Below are 18,395 nucleotides of genomic sequence, written 5' to 3' on the forward strand. Positions count from 1 at the left end.
AGGCTTGGAAAACAATCTAGTCCTTGTTGCGGAGTTACTGGGGATGAGGTGCTTTTGTTGGAGCTACCTGTGTCCTGGCAAGGGTCTCATGTCTGCAGCTCAGCTTGTGTAGCTGAGTGTCCAGTCCCACACTGGCAGCTGGGGCATGGGTCTGCAAGTCACTTCGCTGCCTTTCTCATTCTTTGGTTATTGCCTCGCTGCCTCCTAGACCCTGTGCGGCAGATGCAATGAGAGCCGTGAGACACCAATGATGATGGGTGACCCAAGAATGCCCAATCTTTTATTTCAGTAAAAGTAAAGTAGTACTCTGCCCTCGTGACCTATGCCAGCAACCTTTATAACCTGCTGGGTACTGCCACCTCCAGAGCTGTCTCAGGCACACATGCCTGCTTGCCCAGCTGCCTTGGCTGGTGCAGCATCTTAGAGATGTTGCTTGGGTTGCTCTTGCTTTATTTTTCTATTACTTCTTATTAGATCACATCTGTATTGCGGATGAGTATATAGTGCAGTGAAAGAAGAAATAAGAATTTCACATTGGTCTCACATTTTTGTTATTTTAGATTGTAAATAGAAAATAAGACAGGTATGTTGATCATGCTGTGTCACAGCCTAAGACGATTGAATGACTGCATGCTGTCTGCGGCTACAATGGGTTGTGTATTCATGAGTGACCATGCCCAGTCTCCTTAGGAGAGCTGAGATCACGGATATTAAACTCTTACTCTAATAATTGATTTAAATTTAACAGGTAAGAAGAGCTTTGACGCTTTGAATACCAAAAATAATGTTTGTCAGCCGGTGTTTGTTTCTTAATTTATGTCGTGGGTTTTGAGAGACAAGTCAACTTGGTCTTAGGAAGTACTCAGGAAAGGCAAGCACTTTACATCCTGTTCTTCGTTAGAACAGATGAATAAGGCTTCTAAGTGATTTAGGGGTTTCTGGAAAAATTAGCTACCTAATTTCATAGTTCACCTGAAGTTTAAATCTTGAGGTGCTAAAATAAGTATGGTTAGTTTCTGATCCATTTCAATGGTCATTTTTCTAAAATAAATTTGTGTTAAATTAATTTTAATTAGTCCATCTCTCTTTGCTGAGGAATGCTCTGATTTAATAATTTCTTCCTGCTAATTAGTCTTTAACTGAAAAAAAAATATCCTAGGTGGAGATGGTTTCTTATTGCCCTTTTGCACTTGATCTTGTTGGCATTAAGTGATCTCTGTTGTTTAAGCTCAGCCACTGCAATTTTATTATTCTTGAATAAAAATGTGCTATAGTTCTAAGACAGTTTTTAAAGACTCAGAGCTGCCATTTGCACTTTTTAATACTGCTGTTGCATTTGATTTTATTTGGGAATAAAAGTGGTGTTGTAGGTGGTGTTGGTAGAGTGGTTATGGGGAAAGGATGTCTTTTTTTGTAGATTAGCGATCTAATATTGCAGGGATCGTGGAGGAGGGTGGGAGTAGATATATCTAATACAGATTCACAGGTTGGGTTTTTTTTAAGTTCATATGACCAACTGCAAAACCATGTTATCTATTATTTTTGGTTTTGCAAAAGGTTGGTTTGTTTTTTGGGTTTTTTTTCTGTTTTTAAAGGTTCTGAACTCATAATGGTTATTTACCTGCGGACTCCCACAAGCTCATTTTGGGCTGCTTTAGTAAACAGGGCTGGATGTGAAAATGCTTGGGTAAAGGAAAGAGTTGAGGTTTTAATCTGAGGGTAAACTTTATAAGCTTTCTTTAAAACTCTCAATTCATGCATAATGCTGCAGTCAGTCATGAGTTACATGTCTTTAAATCTTTTGAGGTGAACATCTTGGGGCTAGAAACAACTTGTCAGTTTACATTTAATTTATTCCAGGGTTTAGGTTATGTTTCATGGCTGTAGAGAACCTTGAACACTAAATATGATGAATGTTAGCACATATTTTCAATACCAAATTCTGCTGTCTGACTGCAGTTAGATTCTCTACGTGTTTAATATCTGGGTTAATAGAGAAAAACATGTTTAAAGCACAGTGTATTTCTACTATTAACACTCGTAAGTACCAATCTACCTGTTTGCCATCAGTCCAGAACTCATGAGTGTATTGGCTGTGTCCCAAGTAGTCAGGTTTTTTTATTGGACAAAACCACAACAAACCCCTGCATTTGTAATATAATTAATTCATTATTTTCCCTATCCGAAGGGCACCGTTTGCTTTTTCTTCATCCCACTTAATAAATAAATAAACCTGGCCTACTCTTCAGTAAGTAGCAGGTTCTGATGTAGTTGCTCTTGATTAACGGCCACTAAAGCTGGAGATGATATCTTCCCTTGTTAACAGTTCATATTTTCCTGACTTGAAGTTGTAATAAATTGTAACTGAAGGATCTTCTCTGTGTCCTGTGAGGTTGTTAGGGCTTTTTTTCTTTTCTTTTTTTTTTTTTTTACCCCCCACCCCGTTATGGTATTTTCTCATAGGGGTTTTAGATTTCATCCTCCTTTTTTCAGAAACAGTGGACTTAGAGCTGTTAGTATTCAACAAAACATCTGCCTTAGGAAAACATTGGCAGCATTCACGCACTCGCAAAGGAATTTCAGAGAAATTATTTGTTATCCTCAAACTAGATGCTACCAGAGTACACAATTCCAAAACTTCTTTTCTTATGGGAAAGGCATATAAGACTAGGCTTAACAACAGGGAAATGAGCTGGGTTTATTTGTGTTTAGAGTAGATCAAACCTTCTTCACCTGCCCTGTGAACAGAGCACCTCATTACTGTCTCACTGGTTTCCTCCTAATCAAATCACATGTTTATATCCCCAACACTGCAGAAGTTACGTGCTATGCCTAATAATCTGGGATCTTTTCTGAAATAATGTTGGAAATATTCAGAAATAAAGTTGGAAAGTTGTTCATACACAGAGGGATTATCCCTTGTCCTGGGTCTTCCACTGCAGCAATGCTTCTCTTGCTGTGTTTATGTGGTTAGTATTATTTATAGGGTAGTTCTGTCAACTTCTGTGCTGAAAATAAAAGCTGCAATTGATACTAGCTTTGTAGGTGCTAAAAACGCTGAGGAGAGAGCATTGAGGCTCACACAGCAAGGGAAGGGCAAATGAGTGAGTGGATCCTTTGTTGGAAAAGGTCATGTTCCTGCAACTGTCTATGTCCAGACTGATGTAAGTGTGTTTGGTTATAGTTTGACTTTGGTTGTTCACTGGGAAAGATGAACCAGGCCCCAAAGACCTGCAGGAATTTAGGATAATTACCCGAGTACTGATAGCAACCTTAGTAAAACATAAAAAACTAGCATTAAAAAAACACACCACACAATCCAAAACCAGAGGCAGTGGTGGCCTCTAATGAGTGTTTCCAAACTTAGGCCAGCAAAATTCACTGCTGCACAGCCAAATGCTCTCGGATCTCCCAGGCAAGGGCTGCTGGGGTCCCTACCGGCTCAACTTCGCAAGTACCAGGGCACACCACAAAGGAAGATTTGGGGTCTTTTTGTTTGACTTTTGCTTATGGAAAAATTGCGGATGTGCAGCATGCAATGGACTTGAGCAAGGGGGCGCCCAGCCGTATGCTAGCAGGAGTTGTAGGTGTCAGCGTGGGGCAGAGGGATGCCGTGAGAAGAGGCTGGCTGACTCTGGCTGTTGTCCCGGTTTCCGCAGTTGTTCAGATGCTGCTAGCTCTGACCTCTGCTGTGCTTTGTAACTCTATGTAGATATAACTCCAAATCACCTCAATTTGTTGTTGTTATGGCAGCATTAAAAAAAAAACAACTTGGTAATCAAGAATGAGGGAACCCACTGCAGTAAATACAGTGCAGCAAGTCAGACAAAGGCCTTTCTTCTGCAAGCACTTCAGGACATGACTCAGGGCACAAGGCTAAACAGACAAGGGCAAATAAAATGAATAGGGCTTAGCTGGAACAGAAATCACTGTTGCTGAAGGTGAATTTAATTTTTTTTTTTTCAACAACCAGAGTTTATTTGTGCAAAATGTTAGCAACTTACGTGTGGTAATGGAAAAGTAGTGAAAGAAGAATGTAGAAAAAGAAATGACTAAAAGAAGTACAGATGAAGTCAGCGCTCTTGAAAGCGGTCGGAGAGATGAATTCAGGAGTGCAGAGTACATGTAGGCAGTGCATGGTGAAGAGGTGAAAATCAGGGCAAATGCATGACCACGGGCTCAAGATCATTTGTCAGATCAAGAGATGAAAGCCAGAAGATGGATCACCAGCTTGGGAAAGATAGCAAGTACAGCAGATAGGAACTGTAAAAGGGTGACGGTATGGGAAAATGCAAGAGTCCGTACACCCATAAGAAAAAATCTCCAGTCAAGATAGGGATGCTGTTGCAGGTGTGCGGAAATATCTTTCCACAGATGCTTGTAAGAACTGCGTTTGCTGTTTTATCACCATCAGGTAGCAATATGAATGTTTTAATCATAACAAATAGAGTCCGTGCCAGGCTATACACGGTAACTAACCACCGTTCCACAATTGAGATTTCCAGAACATGACCCATCCCAAACCCACAGATAGCTGAAAATCAACTAGTTACGAAAGTCAGCCCCCACTTCAGTAATTTTTCATTGACAAATAAGTAGCATTAGTCCAAGCTCAGAATGAATCTTTTATTTTGTAAGCCATCAGTATGCAGGGCAGCAGCATAGTAAAAAACTGTGTCACTGTTAGTGCACCAATATCCATCAGCTCAAGCAATTGATGTAGATGTAATCACTGTCTCTAATAGAAATAAAGTCAGGGTAATGGAACATTGTCACAGGATCAATGTCTCCTGTTTTGAAAATAAACCCCCTCAGCTTTGCCTTTGCATTTATGTACCAGCAGGCGACCACATCATTCAATTCAATTGACACAGTCCCTTAGAGCCCCAAATGATCTATTGTGGGAACATCAGGAACAATGTATTGGAAAAAATGGAACGTTCTTGATCCGGCTACTAGCCACACTATTTGGTGGGTTTTCCAGCAGTGAAAATGAGAATAATTATCAGCTGAGAGCAGAAACTTAGCACAGTATGGAGATCTTTAACTCTGTTTAACTGTTTGATTTCTACATGGTCTTGATCAAAAAGCTTGAACCATAGTACTTTTATTTTCAATGGTGCATGGTCACAAATACAAGACATTTTTTGGATGTTGTCCCTCCCCTACCTTAGTCTCAGCAGAAGCTCTCGATAGGGCTTGTTTTGACTGACTCAAGAGCTCTTCTCAGTCAGTTATTTTCTCTGAAATTTTTACACAGTTTGATGCAAGCAAGGATTAATGGGTGTGCTCCCACATTCATCCATAATTAATTTTTTGCTAAAGCTTTTTAATGCAGCATGGGAGATTAGCAGTCGTATAGTTGCATGCTTAAAATCTGGGTGCATGCTGAAGAGGTATATTGCATGGGATTTTAAACAACATAGCAGATAATGCTTCTTCCAGTTTTTAATCTTTCTCGCACTTGATTCCAGCAACCTACAGCTATTCTGTGTCTAGATCCCGAGAATATTAGTAGGCTGTTATTTTAGTGTTTAGCAAAGCCATTTAACAATTTTACAAAGCCTTCTTGAGACAGGGTCTGTAAGTCTGATTGCAAAAGGCTTAACTTACTTAAATTAGGTATTCCCAAAGGATCATAACTCTGTCTAAAGGGACGTTCGTCTAATGGCCTAAGAATGGAAGCTCTACAGCTTGCCTGATGTTACCACCATTCCTGTGATGGCCCCTCCAGTAAGAAAATTTTCCCTTTGAGAGACAGATGTGTCTCCCTGTAGTAACAACAAGCGTTTGTCTGGTGCTTCCCTCTCCATTACAAAGTTAGATACATTTAACATACAGAGCCTAGAGGGTGAACTTTGCAGGTCATCTTGTGAAGCAATCCATATGGATACCTGTACTGCTGCTTCCCCAGGTAGGTGTGCTAATTCTGGCCATGGATCAGAAGTTACCTGTTTCTAGTCAGTTTTAGGAACGCCACATTTCCAGTTTTGCTGCCATAGGCATCTGCCCAGCTTGTGTGCAGGTAAAACAATCTAACCCTGAGGATCATCTCTTCAAATCACAGGCTCTTCCTTTCCAAAAAATGCCTTTGGTCTGGATTAGGTGTGTGATCAAGGAGAATTTCATTATGTTTGGTTATATTTCATGGTGTGCTCTGAAAGTTATTGAAGTGTTGAGAGAGGATGGTGATTTAATTTTTTAACTACTACTTCTGGACAGTTTTCATTTAATCCCTGCATCATCAGGCTTGAGCTCGGTGATTAAAAGCTTGTCCACCTTCAGGGGACCGAGATGAGATGTTTGGGATTGGGATCCTGTGCGGAGTCAGGGAAGCATGGCTTTTATGAAATAGCCAAAAATGAGGCAGGAATTTCTGCTGGTGGTTTTAGTGGGATACAGGTGCATGTTCTGAGCAGCTGGCCTTGATTTTCAGGTTTTGAAGGAATAACATATCTTCTCCTGCAGAAAGATGTATCAGAACTACCTCCGTTTTAACAGGGTCGCAATTATCATGCGAAAGAATTGTGCCTGTTTTCATTGTTCCCTAAACAGTTAGAAGGTCTTTAAAATACTAATACACAATCCCTTTTTGCTATTCTGATACAGGAAATATGGGGGGAAATCACCCTCAAACACATAATTTCTTCTTGTGTTGCACTGTAACAAGGAAAAAAAGAGGTTTAAGTACCTAAAGAGTATTGAATAAAGTGTCAGTACCAGAAATACCCTGTTTCTGTAGTCAATCTAGGGATTTACAAAATATGGCTGCCAAGAATCACTGCAAGGTGCCCTATAGCTGTCTAGGAAGATGTATTTTTAACTCTAGAAAGCATAAAGTGTGCAGCTTTGTAGCCATAGCCTGGAAATATGATACTGAATATACTGTCACTTGTGTCTCTGCTGTAACATCCGGAATCCCAGCCTCCTGGGTCACACAGCATATGACTTTGGGGAGGAGATTCATAGTTCAGTAATTAAATACTACTTTGCTCTAGGCAAAACCAACAAATGGGCTTCATCTGCAGCTTATTTTGTAATAGTACTCAGGACTCTGCTTGGCATTTCTGGGGACTGAGTACTCAGATAAGTAGACAGTAACTGTTATTTTTAGCTAAGGTTTTGGGTGGTTTTGTTGGGATTTTTTTCCCCTTCCCTTTCAGGATTGTAATTTATTTTTTTTTCTCCCCTGGAGAATTTCAAACTTGTATCTCATCTTGTAAACTTCATGCTCTCAGATTGGCATGGAAAGGCAGAGGCTTTTGCCATAAATTAGGTCACTAAAGCTGAAGTACAGAATACAAATATTTATCACCTGAGCTAAGGAAAACAATTCAGATGAGGAAAGGAAAACATTTTTTTTTTAGTATTTGGAAAAGAAGCTGTATTCCTGAGGTTAAAAGCAAAGCAGTAGAGTTGGAAGATGAACATGAGAAGCATCTCTTGTTTTAAATTGCTGGAAGGAAAACTAGCAAAGCTTGATCATATGGGAAATCAGTAAGAAGGTTCATTAGGTAGAATTATGGATAATTTTTTATGCATGTTCACATTTGACATAGATTATTGAAGCTTAAATTTAAAGAAGGGCACATTTAAATAATAGCAATTTTGAGACACAGGTAAAAAAATGTGATAAATTTAATGTTGAAATATATTAAACCAAAACTTATGCATTTAATTTATTTTAAAAAATAAATTTCCTTTAAATTCAGAAGGTTAGAAAGAATTCTTAATTGCAGATTTTCAGGTAGTAGAACTTTAATCAGGGCTCATTTGTATTGTGCCCAATACAATATTGGACCCCATCTCTCAAGTGAAAATGTGAAAGAGCAAAGAGGAGTATTTAGAGCAGTTAGTTAATATAGTTAAAGAAAACTCAACTTCTTTTTTTAAAGTATGAGAAAATGTTCATTTTTGTTGAAATTGATGTTTTAATATGTTCTTACACAGAAGGACGTACAACATTGATCATGCACTGCATGCTTGACATAACAGGAACCACTAACATGTTTTAGGAGTTTTTCTTTATAAACTGTTTCTAAAGGACTATACATAACATTGTCTTTGGATGTAGTCTTACTGAGGTCAGCAGCCATTTGGGGTAGACCTACCATGTCTTGGGAAAAAGAGCCTCTGGAGAACACCTTAGTAGAACAGCAGCCACCAGCAACAGTGTTTTGTGGAGCCCTGGATTAAAACTGCAGCTCTGCAAGCTACTCACACAGTGGATTTGGTGTCTGATCGAGGTCCTGCCGAAACCTCACAAATCCGGGAGTTTGTCTGGTCTGAGTGGTTGGATTTAAATTGCACCCTTTTCACTCCCTTCAGCACCTCTGAGTTGATAAATCAGAGCAGCCTTGGTGGCATTGGTGCCTCACTGGCTTAATTGGCCTGGATGCAGCTGGAGAAATGGTGGTTAGTGTATCAACACCTTCCTGGGCTGCGGGGTGTCCCCGGTCCCCCGAGTCATCGTAACGGTGGTCTCATAGCTGTTGAGTTCAGCCAGTAGGTTTGCCAGGCTGCGGAACTCCCAGTGTTAGTGGCAAAGCGTAATGAAGAGGAATTGTGTATCACGTGCGGGACTTCATTTTTATTTTTAAGAGAGGTAATACGGATGTAAAGCAGAATTGTAATAACACTTCCCAAAGGACTTGTACACACCTGCAGGTTTTTTGGGTGGAGTTAGAAAGCAATGCATTCCCAGGCTGGGTCATATGATTTGCCTTTTTTTTTTTTTTTTTTTTTCCTTCTCAACCATCGTGGTCATTAAAAAAAGGAAGATTCTTAAGCAGCAATTAAAAACAAAATGGTATCACTGTCTATGTGCACACATGCTGGCAAAATATTTGTCTAGATTTCTTACGAAAGAGGAAAAAATAAAAGGACTAGTGACAATATTTCTGTTGTAGGAGATTTATTCTTTCTGTAGCCAGCCTTCTGTTTTCCATGGATCAATGTAGCAGTCTGTTTATATCTGAACATTAAGCATTTTTTCAGAGCTACCCGGAGCATTAGCTGTTCCCTTTAACATATTATATTTGGTATCAAACTAATAATGGGTATGTTTGGGGGAATTATTATTCACAGCAGCCTGCCAGGTTTTTTCTGTTATCCTACCTAATTAGGGTGTGTTAGAGCCCACCTAGAACTGCAGAAATACTACTTTCTGAGGCTGTTGTTTGATGATACAATAAATCTAACCGTAGTGAACTACTGTACGTTATAAAACTGTGATTAAGAGATACAAAGTGCTAATCTCATGAATAAACTTTCACTGCCAGTTCAAGTTTGTTTAAGAGAAAACCAACCAAAAAAAACTATTAGGCCAGGAGCCATATCGGGCGGCATCTGTTCTCTAGCGTTTGGCATGAACCTGGAAGAAGAGTACAAAGCTAGCACAAACATGCGGAGTAGAATAATAATTTGTCAGAAATGCAATCAGATTTGTACTGTTGGGCACCCCTTAGTCTACAGATCCAGTGTTCGTGATAGTGGAATTTGATCTCGTTATAACGGATTTTACTTGTGAGTTTTACCCAAAGTATGGAAATGTGTGAATGGACCTCAAGGGGTGGAGAAACCCTTGCGAAGAGAGCCTGTGCGTCTGAGTTACGGTAGGCATGTTACGGAAATACAGGCACATTTTTGCTGTGTGGAAGCTAAGTCAAGAGTTGGTGTGTTGGCTCTGGGACAAGAAACCTCATTCCCTTTCCAAATTATTTTTTTGTGGGAGTTCTGACATAGATTCAGAGTTGGAATGAGTGGGTCGGTTTGTCTGAAGCACAGGTGCGTGTTATCTCTGTTTCTGACCTGTGGTACAGCTAGTTCTTAGGTAGATCTTGAGGCCAGCACTTGTATAGACAGTTGGGTTTTATTTTATGGCTGATATGTTTTACGCCTGATAAATTTTGGAAGTTCAGGGAATTTCTATAGCAACATTGAAAATTACCTGGGATATCTTGATACTGTGCCGATTCTAATAGAACAGTGGTGTTATAAACCAAGGGGTCCTGTAGAAAACCTGTGCCTGTGGCTTGGTAGTTTCGGATGGTCAAGGGAGAACAGGGTGATGGGTTACCTGTGCTGTAATACGGTTTCATTGGAACTGGCACTGCTGAGCATCACAGGGATGTGTGTGGGTTGAGAGCCTGGGAAGAGGCGTGCTGAAGGGGACTTGATTTTAAACAGTGAATATGGATCCAGGTGTGGTCCCAAGGACTGGAAGACCACGAGCGATTTGGGCATGGTCCTAAGTCCTCATGCGCATCTGTTTTTTACCTGTTGTTTTTTTTTTTAATTTGGTTTTAATTTAATCCTAGTTTTACTGGTAAAGAATTCACTTCACATGCACTGTGACTGCTCCATGGTGCTAAACAAAAGTAGAGGCAAGTAAGAGCACATTTCCTTTAAAAGTACACTTGGAGCTAAAACAATAGTGTGGCTGCATCGTATCTTGCCACATTTCCTGTAAATCCACAGAATGTTTTGAGGAAGACTTGGAATTTTTATAAGGGCCACAAAAAAAGGGCCTCAAGGATCTTGTTACATTTTCAGAATGGATTTGGGACATCCAGGTGCAAATATTTTGAGGTCTTTTTAATGGGTCCTTTGCAAATTAGGCTAGCAATCTAAGACTGATAGGAATTTTGTGTCATTTCTACTTATTTTTGACTTATTTTTCTGTGTCTTTTTCAGTTACTTAATCACTGCATCTAAAATAAAGAGGCATATTAATAGCTCTTAAATGCCCAAAATAAGTAGTTGATTGCACATAGAAATAGTGGATTTGGGGGAAATAAACCAGCATTAGTGAATTTGTTAGTATGTGGGGTATGTGTGTATGCGAATGGGTGCATACATAAATTATTTTTTGCCTCCTTTTTTTTTTTTTTTTTTTTTTCTTCTCAGCCTTTCCTCCTCTATTCATGTTTCTGCTTTCATTTACATGATGCCACTTTTAAGAAGTCTTCTCCATCACCTCCCAGACAAGCCCTAGGGCCGTGTTAGGGCATTAGGGAACATGGAGTTCATGTGGTTCATCGGTTACCAGGTTTCTTTTCTTTCCCATTACTGTTTTCCTTTGGCAGACATCGGTGGCAGGTTGTAACTTCACCATGAAGTGAGGGGGTGGCCATGGCATGTTGATCACTGAGAGCAGTATCTCCGCCGGCTTTGGGGCCGGTGGGTCCCCTTTCTGTCCCACCTCTGCTCCATTTTTGCCATTATCTGCTCGCTGCAGTGTCTCTGAGGCCATTCCCGCTGGTCACTTCCCAGGCGGTTGTGAAGGAGGAGTGAGGCAGCACAAGTTCCTAGGGCTGGAAACGGCAGCAGCTTCCCCGCTGTGTGCACTGGCCTTCAGGCACCTCCGAGCTGCTGCTTCAGCCGCCTGCACGGCCTGGCCGCGGGGCTGGCACTGGCCGCCGGGCTGGCACTGGCCGCCGGGCTGGGGCTGGCACTGGCCACGCTGCAGAGCCCTTTGCTGGGGGCAGTTTGGCTTTGGCCCTGGTTTCGAGGGGTGGCAGCATGAGCCCGGCAGCCAGCATCAAGCCTGGTATCAATTCCAAATTTGTCAAAGGGATATAATTAGTGTATCCTCCCCTATCTGCACTTCTGCTGTATTTTCTCTGTCATGTGATGGTTTGCTTTTGTGATGGGGAGGAAGGTGGGCTGGTGTTGCTGGTTCTGAGGGCTCCTCGCTCCCCTTGGCTGTGCGGGAGCCAGGTGAGGGTTGTTTCGGGGTGCTGGGGTAAACACAGAAATGGGTTTTCAGAAAATTGAAATAAGCACCGAAAAAATGGATAAAGCAGTATCTTGGTAAAAACCTGGAACCTTTTGCACCCTTTCCAGTTTCATGTCCTCATCAGGCAAGCTGTGTATTTATTGAGCACATCTCTGTGTTTTCCTGGATGTGACGGTGCAGCAGCCGGTGTTGCACTGCCACCTCTTGATAGCCGCGCAGGACAGCATGTGGCACTGCTTGCTGGCCAAAGCATCTGGTGGAGAACACTTTGAACCTGCCTTGAAAAATTATACTCATTTCACTTGGGGCAGGGTGAATAACACTTCTGAAAGACAGGCAAAACGTTAGCTTTTATTCTTTAGCTATCCAGCTACTTAACAGATGAATTTATGTGGCATCTCCACTGTTCTGCTTTGAGTGGGGAGCCTTCTTTGTATTAATAATGCATGTCTTCTGTATGTGGCAAATGACACTGATTTCTGCATTTTGGTCAATGTTTTTGGATGATGCAGCAAGATTTTAAAAATCAGTAACAGGCCTGTGAAAAATATACTATAATTTATGTGTGTCTGTAATGTATAAAGGCTTCTTTACAAGTCTTTTTAAATTTAATTACCTTTTCCTACAGAAGTTTATTCTCTGTAACAAGCAGTCCTAAATAAAGATGATTTACACCACGTATGACAACTAAACATAGCTGAATAAAAACAGTGTTTGGCCCTACACGTGTTAAGAATCAGTTGCTAATGCATGAAACGGCTAAAAATGACATTCATTACACACACTGCTCAGTAAATGAGCCCTCAAAGTATGTAGTAATTTGGCAGGTAGACCTTGTATGTCAGGCATCACTGGGGGCTGTGGATGACTGGGGTAGGGTTGATATCAATATACCTTTCTTTACAAGTTGCATTGCACTAGCTAGAAGTTATTGTACTGGAACAGTTATTTTTTCCTTTACAAATGAGAAGAATTAAGTAGCTGTCTGTTTTTGTTTATTTTCTTAAAAAAAATAAAACCATCTTCCCTCTTTCAGCAATGAGGTGTGCTTGAGCTGCCCTAAAAGCACGAGGTGTGGACACGTCAAGCATCGCATACAGCTCCACGTTTCCCATATCAGATAGCCCCAGCTCTCCCACTCTGGTCCTGCTGGCCCCAGCTGGGTCTGAGCCCTCCCTGCAGGTCTCAGACGGTGCCATTTCTCCTGGGCCCTCTCCAAACCGAGTGGGCAGTGCACGCTGCCCTCCCTCCTACCCCAGCTATGAGCTGGGTGTGTGGCTGGGGCGGGCTTGGGGATGTCTGTGTGCTCATGGACTCGCATGGGTTCGTGTGTGGTTTTGGGCAAACACACTTTTTACAATGTCCAAGTTCATCCTGTAGCCTCTCCTCTTCTTGAGGAGTGTAGCTGGGTCTTTCCTCTACACCATTATGGGACTGGTTAGGGAAGGCACCCCTTGGAGAGCTCTTCCCCCTAGTAAAATGCAAAATTTAGATGATGAGGGAGTTGTTGTTTTCTCATGGTTCCTTGAGAAGTCTGGCTAGGAAAAGATGCCTAGGAAGAATATGTATGGGCAACCTTATGATGCTGATCATAACCGTGTAGCTGTTGCTTCCTGCTGCGTTCGCTGCTTTCCCACTTTGAGCAACAGTGGCGAATGGCCTGACTATGTAGCTGCGTAGCATCAACTTCTTTATTCTGAACAAGAAAATCTGTTCTCTAGTCCTTTTAATGTCAGATCCAAGTCAGATTTTGTCAAAACAGTAGGAAAGTTGCTTGTCTTCTTAGACTCCAGTTCTGTAGAAGAAAACGACGGTGGTGGGCAGCTGGTAAAAACCTGGAAATCTGCTGATGGAAAGTGCTGGGTGTGTATTAGGAGCAGGAGATGGACTTTATTTCATATTATGTTCTGGAGCTGCTGTTTTTACTTGTTTGCTAAATGTCGTGGAAAGATCAGGATTTTCAAACGTCCAGAAGTCATGAGAATGCTCTCAAAAAGGAGGCTTGAAGTTAGGGAAAATACTGTATTCTGTCTCTTCATCTTATTTTAAAACTCTTGTTGCTTCATATTTTCAAAATTTGTCATCAAAAGTATGTATAGTTTGATACATTACTTGTCTTGCTAAATATTTACTATTAATAAAATCAAGGGGCAATTGTGTATATGTATCTATCAGTATTTTTAAAGCATTGATTGAAAGCCTAGAGAAATGTTACTAAAAATGATCTGTTTAAAGTTTGCCTCTAACGTCAAGAATTCCTTTTACAAAGCCTAGATGTATGGCTGAGATGTTTTCTAATTTTTCGTGGAAATAGCTGAACTTCCTTTGAGCAGATACAGTGTTGCAGCCCATATTGCACCTTTTTACTAGAGTAGAAGTACCTGAAAATTGAATTAGATTAGAAAGTAAAAGTGAGAACTTGCTTGCATACCACTGTGAAACCAAGTTCTCAGTCATTGTTAGCCAGGTAGAGAGAAATCCACATCTCGAAAAATGTGTTTCAGAGCAATAATGTCGATTAGATGAAACTCACTTGATTTTTCTTTTAAAACCTGTGAAATTAAGCCTTTTTAGTACTTGTATTAAGCCGCGTAGTTCTCCAGTCCATACCAATTTTCATCATTTGAGAAACCGGCCCTTCAATATTTAACTTACTGACCTTTATGTTGTGGTGAGATAAATGATTTTTTTAATGACTGCGGTAGACTTATTTTCATTATAAAGTAAAACCATTGTCTATACTGCCAGGGAGCTACTTACTTTATAAGTATAGTATTTGTTGAGAAATACGTATTAGGTACCACAAATTTTGAATTGACCTACTTTTTTATTTTCAGGGTTGTGTCCTTTGTTGTGACCTCATGGTTTAACTGGGAATAAAGATGAGTATAAGCAGTGATGAGGTTAACTTCCTGGTATATAGATACTTGCAAGAGTCAGGTGAGTTTTTACAATTCTGGTTGCTAAATAATGCATAATTTATTTGGTATTCACCTGCAACTGGCTTTAGCAAATTTAATTGTTTTGCCAGTAGGCGTGTGCTTCTGTCTGAACTGTTTCTTGGTGTTTCTTCTCAACAAGAGAACAAATTCCTGCCAAGTTACCTTCTGTAACTTTAATCAGACTTAGTCATTTGGCTCTTCAGATGGCAGTTAACCAGCCAAGGGCTCACTTGATTGCTAGAAATGCTTTTTCCTGGAGATCACTTATCTACAGGGTGATGATGACACTTTGCACCGTTTTCTTTGGGGCTACTTGAAGAAGAAAAAAGGATGACCACCAAAATACTGGTTTTTCCTGTTCTGTCTTGGAGTGATGGTGCTCCTGCAAGCTCGGTTCATTGCCTGAACGTGACTGGGAGGGAAGGTGGTGCTGTATTTCAAAGGAAGAAGTGGCAAGTGTGACCATATGACTTCTATAATTTGAATCTAAATACAGATGAACAGATACTTTTACAAGAATAACTCCTTATTTGAGAACAAGGGTTCTCAAAAGCCTCCCTTCCTGCAGGACACTTTCTTGAAGGATTTTGTCCTTTGATGTCAGGCTAGCCAAAGCCTACTGCTTCTTAAGAGTAAGAGCAAAAGGCAGTTCAATATGGTCAAACTTGAAAAGAAGCCTTTCTCCCATCATATTTGTCCAAACTGACTGTGTCTGTAAAGCACAAGCAGGAATGTAGTAGTGTTCCCTTGGACAGTTGATTGGTAAAGCTTCCCAAACCCAGCTGGATCAGCTGTTTGAGTTTGTGTTGCATGTTGGGGTGGCTGCAGGGGGCTTTGTTCTTGAAGCTGTGTAAGAGACAACATTACCTTTTACTTACAGCTATGATATTGAATGCTTAAAGCAGCCTACATTTAGAACAGGTAGATTTGACTGGAAATCGGGGCATGCCCCAGTAAATGAACAAGTGATGATTGTCAGCTGGCAGGAGGGAATATGATCTTAGCAACACATAAAAGAAGTCTGCATATCAAAGCAAAAATAAACTCCAGTCTTAAGGTAACAGTGTAAGGGATCAGCTTTAATGTGTGTGCTGCATTGCCGTTTCAACATCTACTGATTCTTAGTTTTCTTTAGTGATTGCTGATGTGGGGGTGGTGTCTAGCTTCTTGAAAAAGCATTTGACCAATGTAATATCTGCCCCACTGCTTAGGTGATTGCTCATGGACTTCTCAAATTCAGACAAAGAAGCACCAGAAGCAATGGTGGATGTCAGAGTTTTTCAGTCTGTGCTTGTCAGAAGAAAGCAGAAACTTACTGTTCTGCCTGAATTTACAGAAAAGTATTGCACATTCTTATTCCAGTTGCAGATTGCTTTTGTCGCAGAAACCAAACTTACATAATGGCTTTATAGTCGTTTGAAAGTTTGCAGGCAGCTTTTTAGTTACCAGGGGAGAGGGGAGGAAGTACTTTAAGAAAAAATTATATGACAATAAAGTTAATTTGCTGAAACAACAATTTTTATCTAGGTTAAATTCACCTTTTCAAGGTGATCAAATAAATAGCAAGCAACAGTGTGGTCTTAATGCTAACAGTCTTAATCAGTGCACAATACTGATGTAGTTCTGAATGCCAAAACATACGCAACTATGACAGCACTGTACCATGAAGTGAATTCTGTTCTACATATAGATCCATTTCACTTTCATGGGTAGCAAATAGGTGAGTAAAAATAACAAGTGAGTCTTGGTGTTTTGGAGATACATATTTTATTAAATACTATATATGATACAATGCATGTATCATTTGAGAATATATAAATATATGTAAATGCTATTGCAAATTGTATGGTTTATGTTTTTATATTTACTCATGCACAAATGTCTTGCCAGTGATACTGTAATTAATATTTGGTGTGTTTATATATAAACTTTGTTTTTCTCTTCTTTTATACATTTAAACGAGAAACATGAGGGAAACAACAGAGGTGTGTTGACGAGGTTTTTTTTGTAGTTCATGAGCATGCTGTAAGTTTGCATAATTTGCTTAGGTTTGTAAACAGAAGATCCTACAGTGGTATGGCAAGTAGCGTTGTCTATCTATAAATCAATTCTGATGTCTTTGCCTTGTCTTTAGGGTTTTCCCATTCAGCATTTACCTTTGGTATAGAGAGCCATATCAGCCAGTCTAATATAAATGGTGCTCTGGTGCCACCAGCTGCTTTGATTTCCATCATCCAGAAAGGTCTGCAGTATGTAGAGGCAGAAGTCAGTATTAATGAGGTAAGGAGGCTTTGCCTGCAGGAGCATTATGTCCTTGCTTGCAGTAAGTTTGAATGTTAGTATTTTTTCTTAACTTTCTTGTATCCTATTTATTTACTTTTACTTCAGATTCCTTACTGCTGGTGTTCACCATGACTCCAGTGGTGGAACCAGAATGGAGTGACATAACTGGGTAGGGGTTCTGCCCAGTGCAGCCACACAACACCAGGCATGGTGTTCTGGCTCATTGCTTAAAGGTCCGTTGTCTGTAGAGTTTTTACCCTAATATAATGTTGTAGTAAATCCAGACAAGTGCAATAAGATAATCATTGAGACAAGTAACCTCTTAATTTTTATTTTCGTAGACTAGGGAGGTGGGAGAGCACTATCTATGCAGCTCTCATTTTGGTGATTTGTTGTCATAATGAAGTAATGAGAGCCCAAAGGCAAGGTTTCCAAATAGAGCAAGGGTTTCAGTTTCTGGCAGGAAGGATGGAGGTATATGCCAGTTTGCTTTTCACCTCTACTGGCTAATTCATCTTGAGCAGGATCTATTAAATTTGATGTTTAAATGGTTATTCCAGCAGTACAAAAAGCTATGTATCTTCCTGCCTGATGCTGGAGATACTCACCCTCAATTTCCATTCTCATTTATGCCTGGAAGGTTAGCAGCCTTTGTATGTGTCAGTTATATCACAGAAGGAAACTTCTTTTCACTAATTCTGCTCTTTCCATTCTCCCTTATGTCTGCTCTTTATGTGTAGTTTTCATAGTCCAAGTAAAGCAAATCCATTCCCTTAGGAGGCCTCAGAAAAATAAAGCAAGTGATTAGAATAGAAGGAGACCCTATATTTATTGCAAGGAATCCTTCTAGCTCCTAAAAATAGATCCTTACAAAGCCGTAGCATATGTACAAGGGTATTTTTAACTATGTCTTGTCCATTTCAGGATAAAATTCTTCCTTGTTGTTTGAAAGCACGCCAGCACTGTTTAAAAAAGGAAGAAAACTAGTCAACTCTCCGGATAATATGTTTATGGAAAGTATTAGTCTAATAAGATAGAATAACTTCACAAGCCAGTGACCTGACTTGCAGTGTTAGCAGCTCTTCAAACAAACCATTAGATTTTGTTGCAGCCACTCATGTTTGAAATCATATTCATAGATAGCTTACAGAATTTTTTACTTTAGCAGACGATTTAGCAAATTCAAAGCATGTAACTTTTGATTCCAGAAGCACTGCCAGAGGTTTGCGGTGGCTTTTTCTGCATATTTATGGTGGCCACTGAACTTTAGACTAAAATTCCAATCCTAACCACAACAATGATGAGATACCACTTCCAGCACCATTTGTAAACTGTTTTATTATATTAAACCAAAACTTGTGCTGTAGTTTTTTGTGGAATTTTTGCCCATAATGTTAATTTGTACTTGGTGTTGTCTTTTTTTGTTTTCT

General features: G+C 40.2%; 1 protein-coding gene across 10 annotated transcripts in view; it reads left to right on the top strand.

The window, feature by feature from the left end:
- The window catches only part of TBL1XR1 (TBL1X/Y related 1), a 118,043-nt gene that overhangs the window by 81,483 nt on the left and 18,165 nt on the right, over positions 1-18,395 (top strand). For all 10 annotated transcript variants that reach the window (XM_055723471.1, XM_055723469.1, XM_055723464.1 and 7 more), the window contains 2 exons: positions 14,578-14,680; positions 16,817-16,962. In XM_055723471.1, coding sequence (XP_055579446.1) covers positions 14,623-14,680; positions 16,817-16,962 — 204 coding nt within the window. In that variant the 5' untranslated portion in view covers positions 14,578-14,622. The remainder of the gene's footprint in view (positions 1-14,577; positions 14,681-16,816; positions 16,963-18,395) is intronic.

This window comes from Falco cherrug, chromosome 11 (genome assembly GCF_023634085.1).
Source record: "Falco cherrug isolate bFalChe1 chromosome 11, bFalChe1.pri, whole genome shotgun sequence".
Lineage (NCBI taxonomy): Eukaryota > Metazoa > Chordata > Aves > Falconiformes > Falconidae > Falco > Falco cherrug.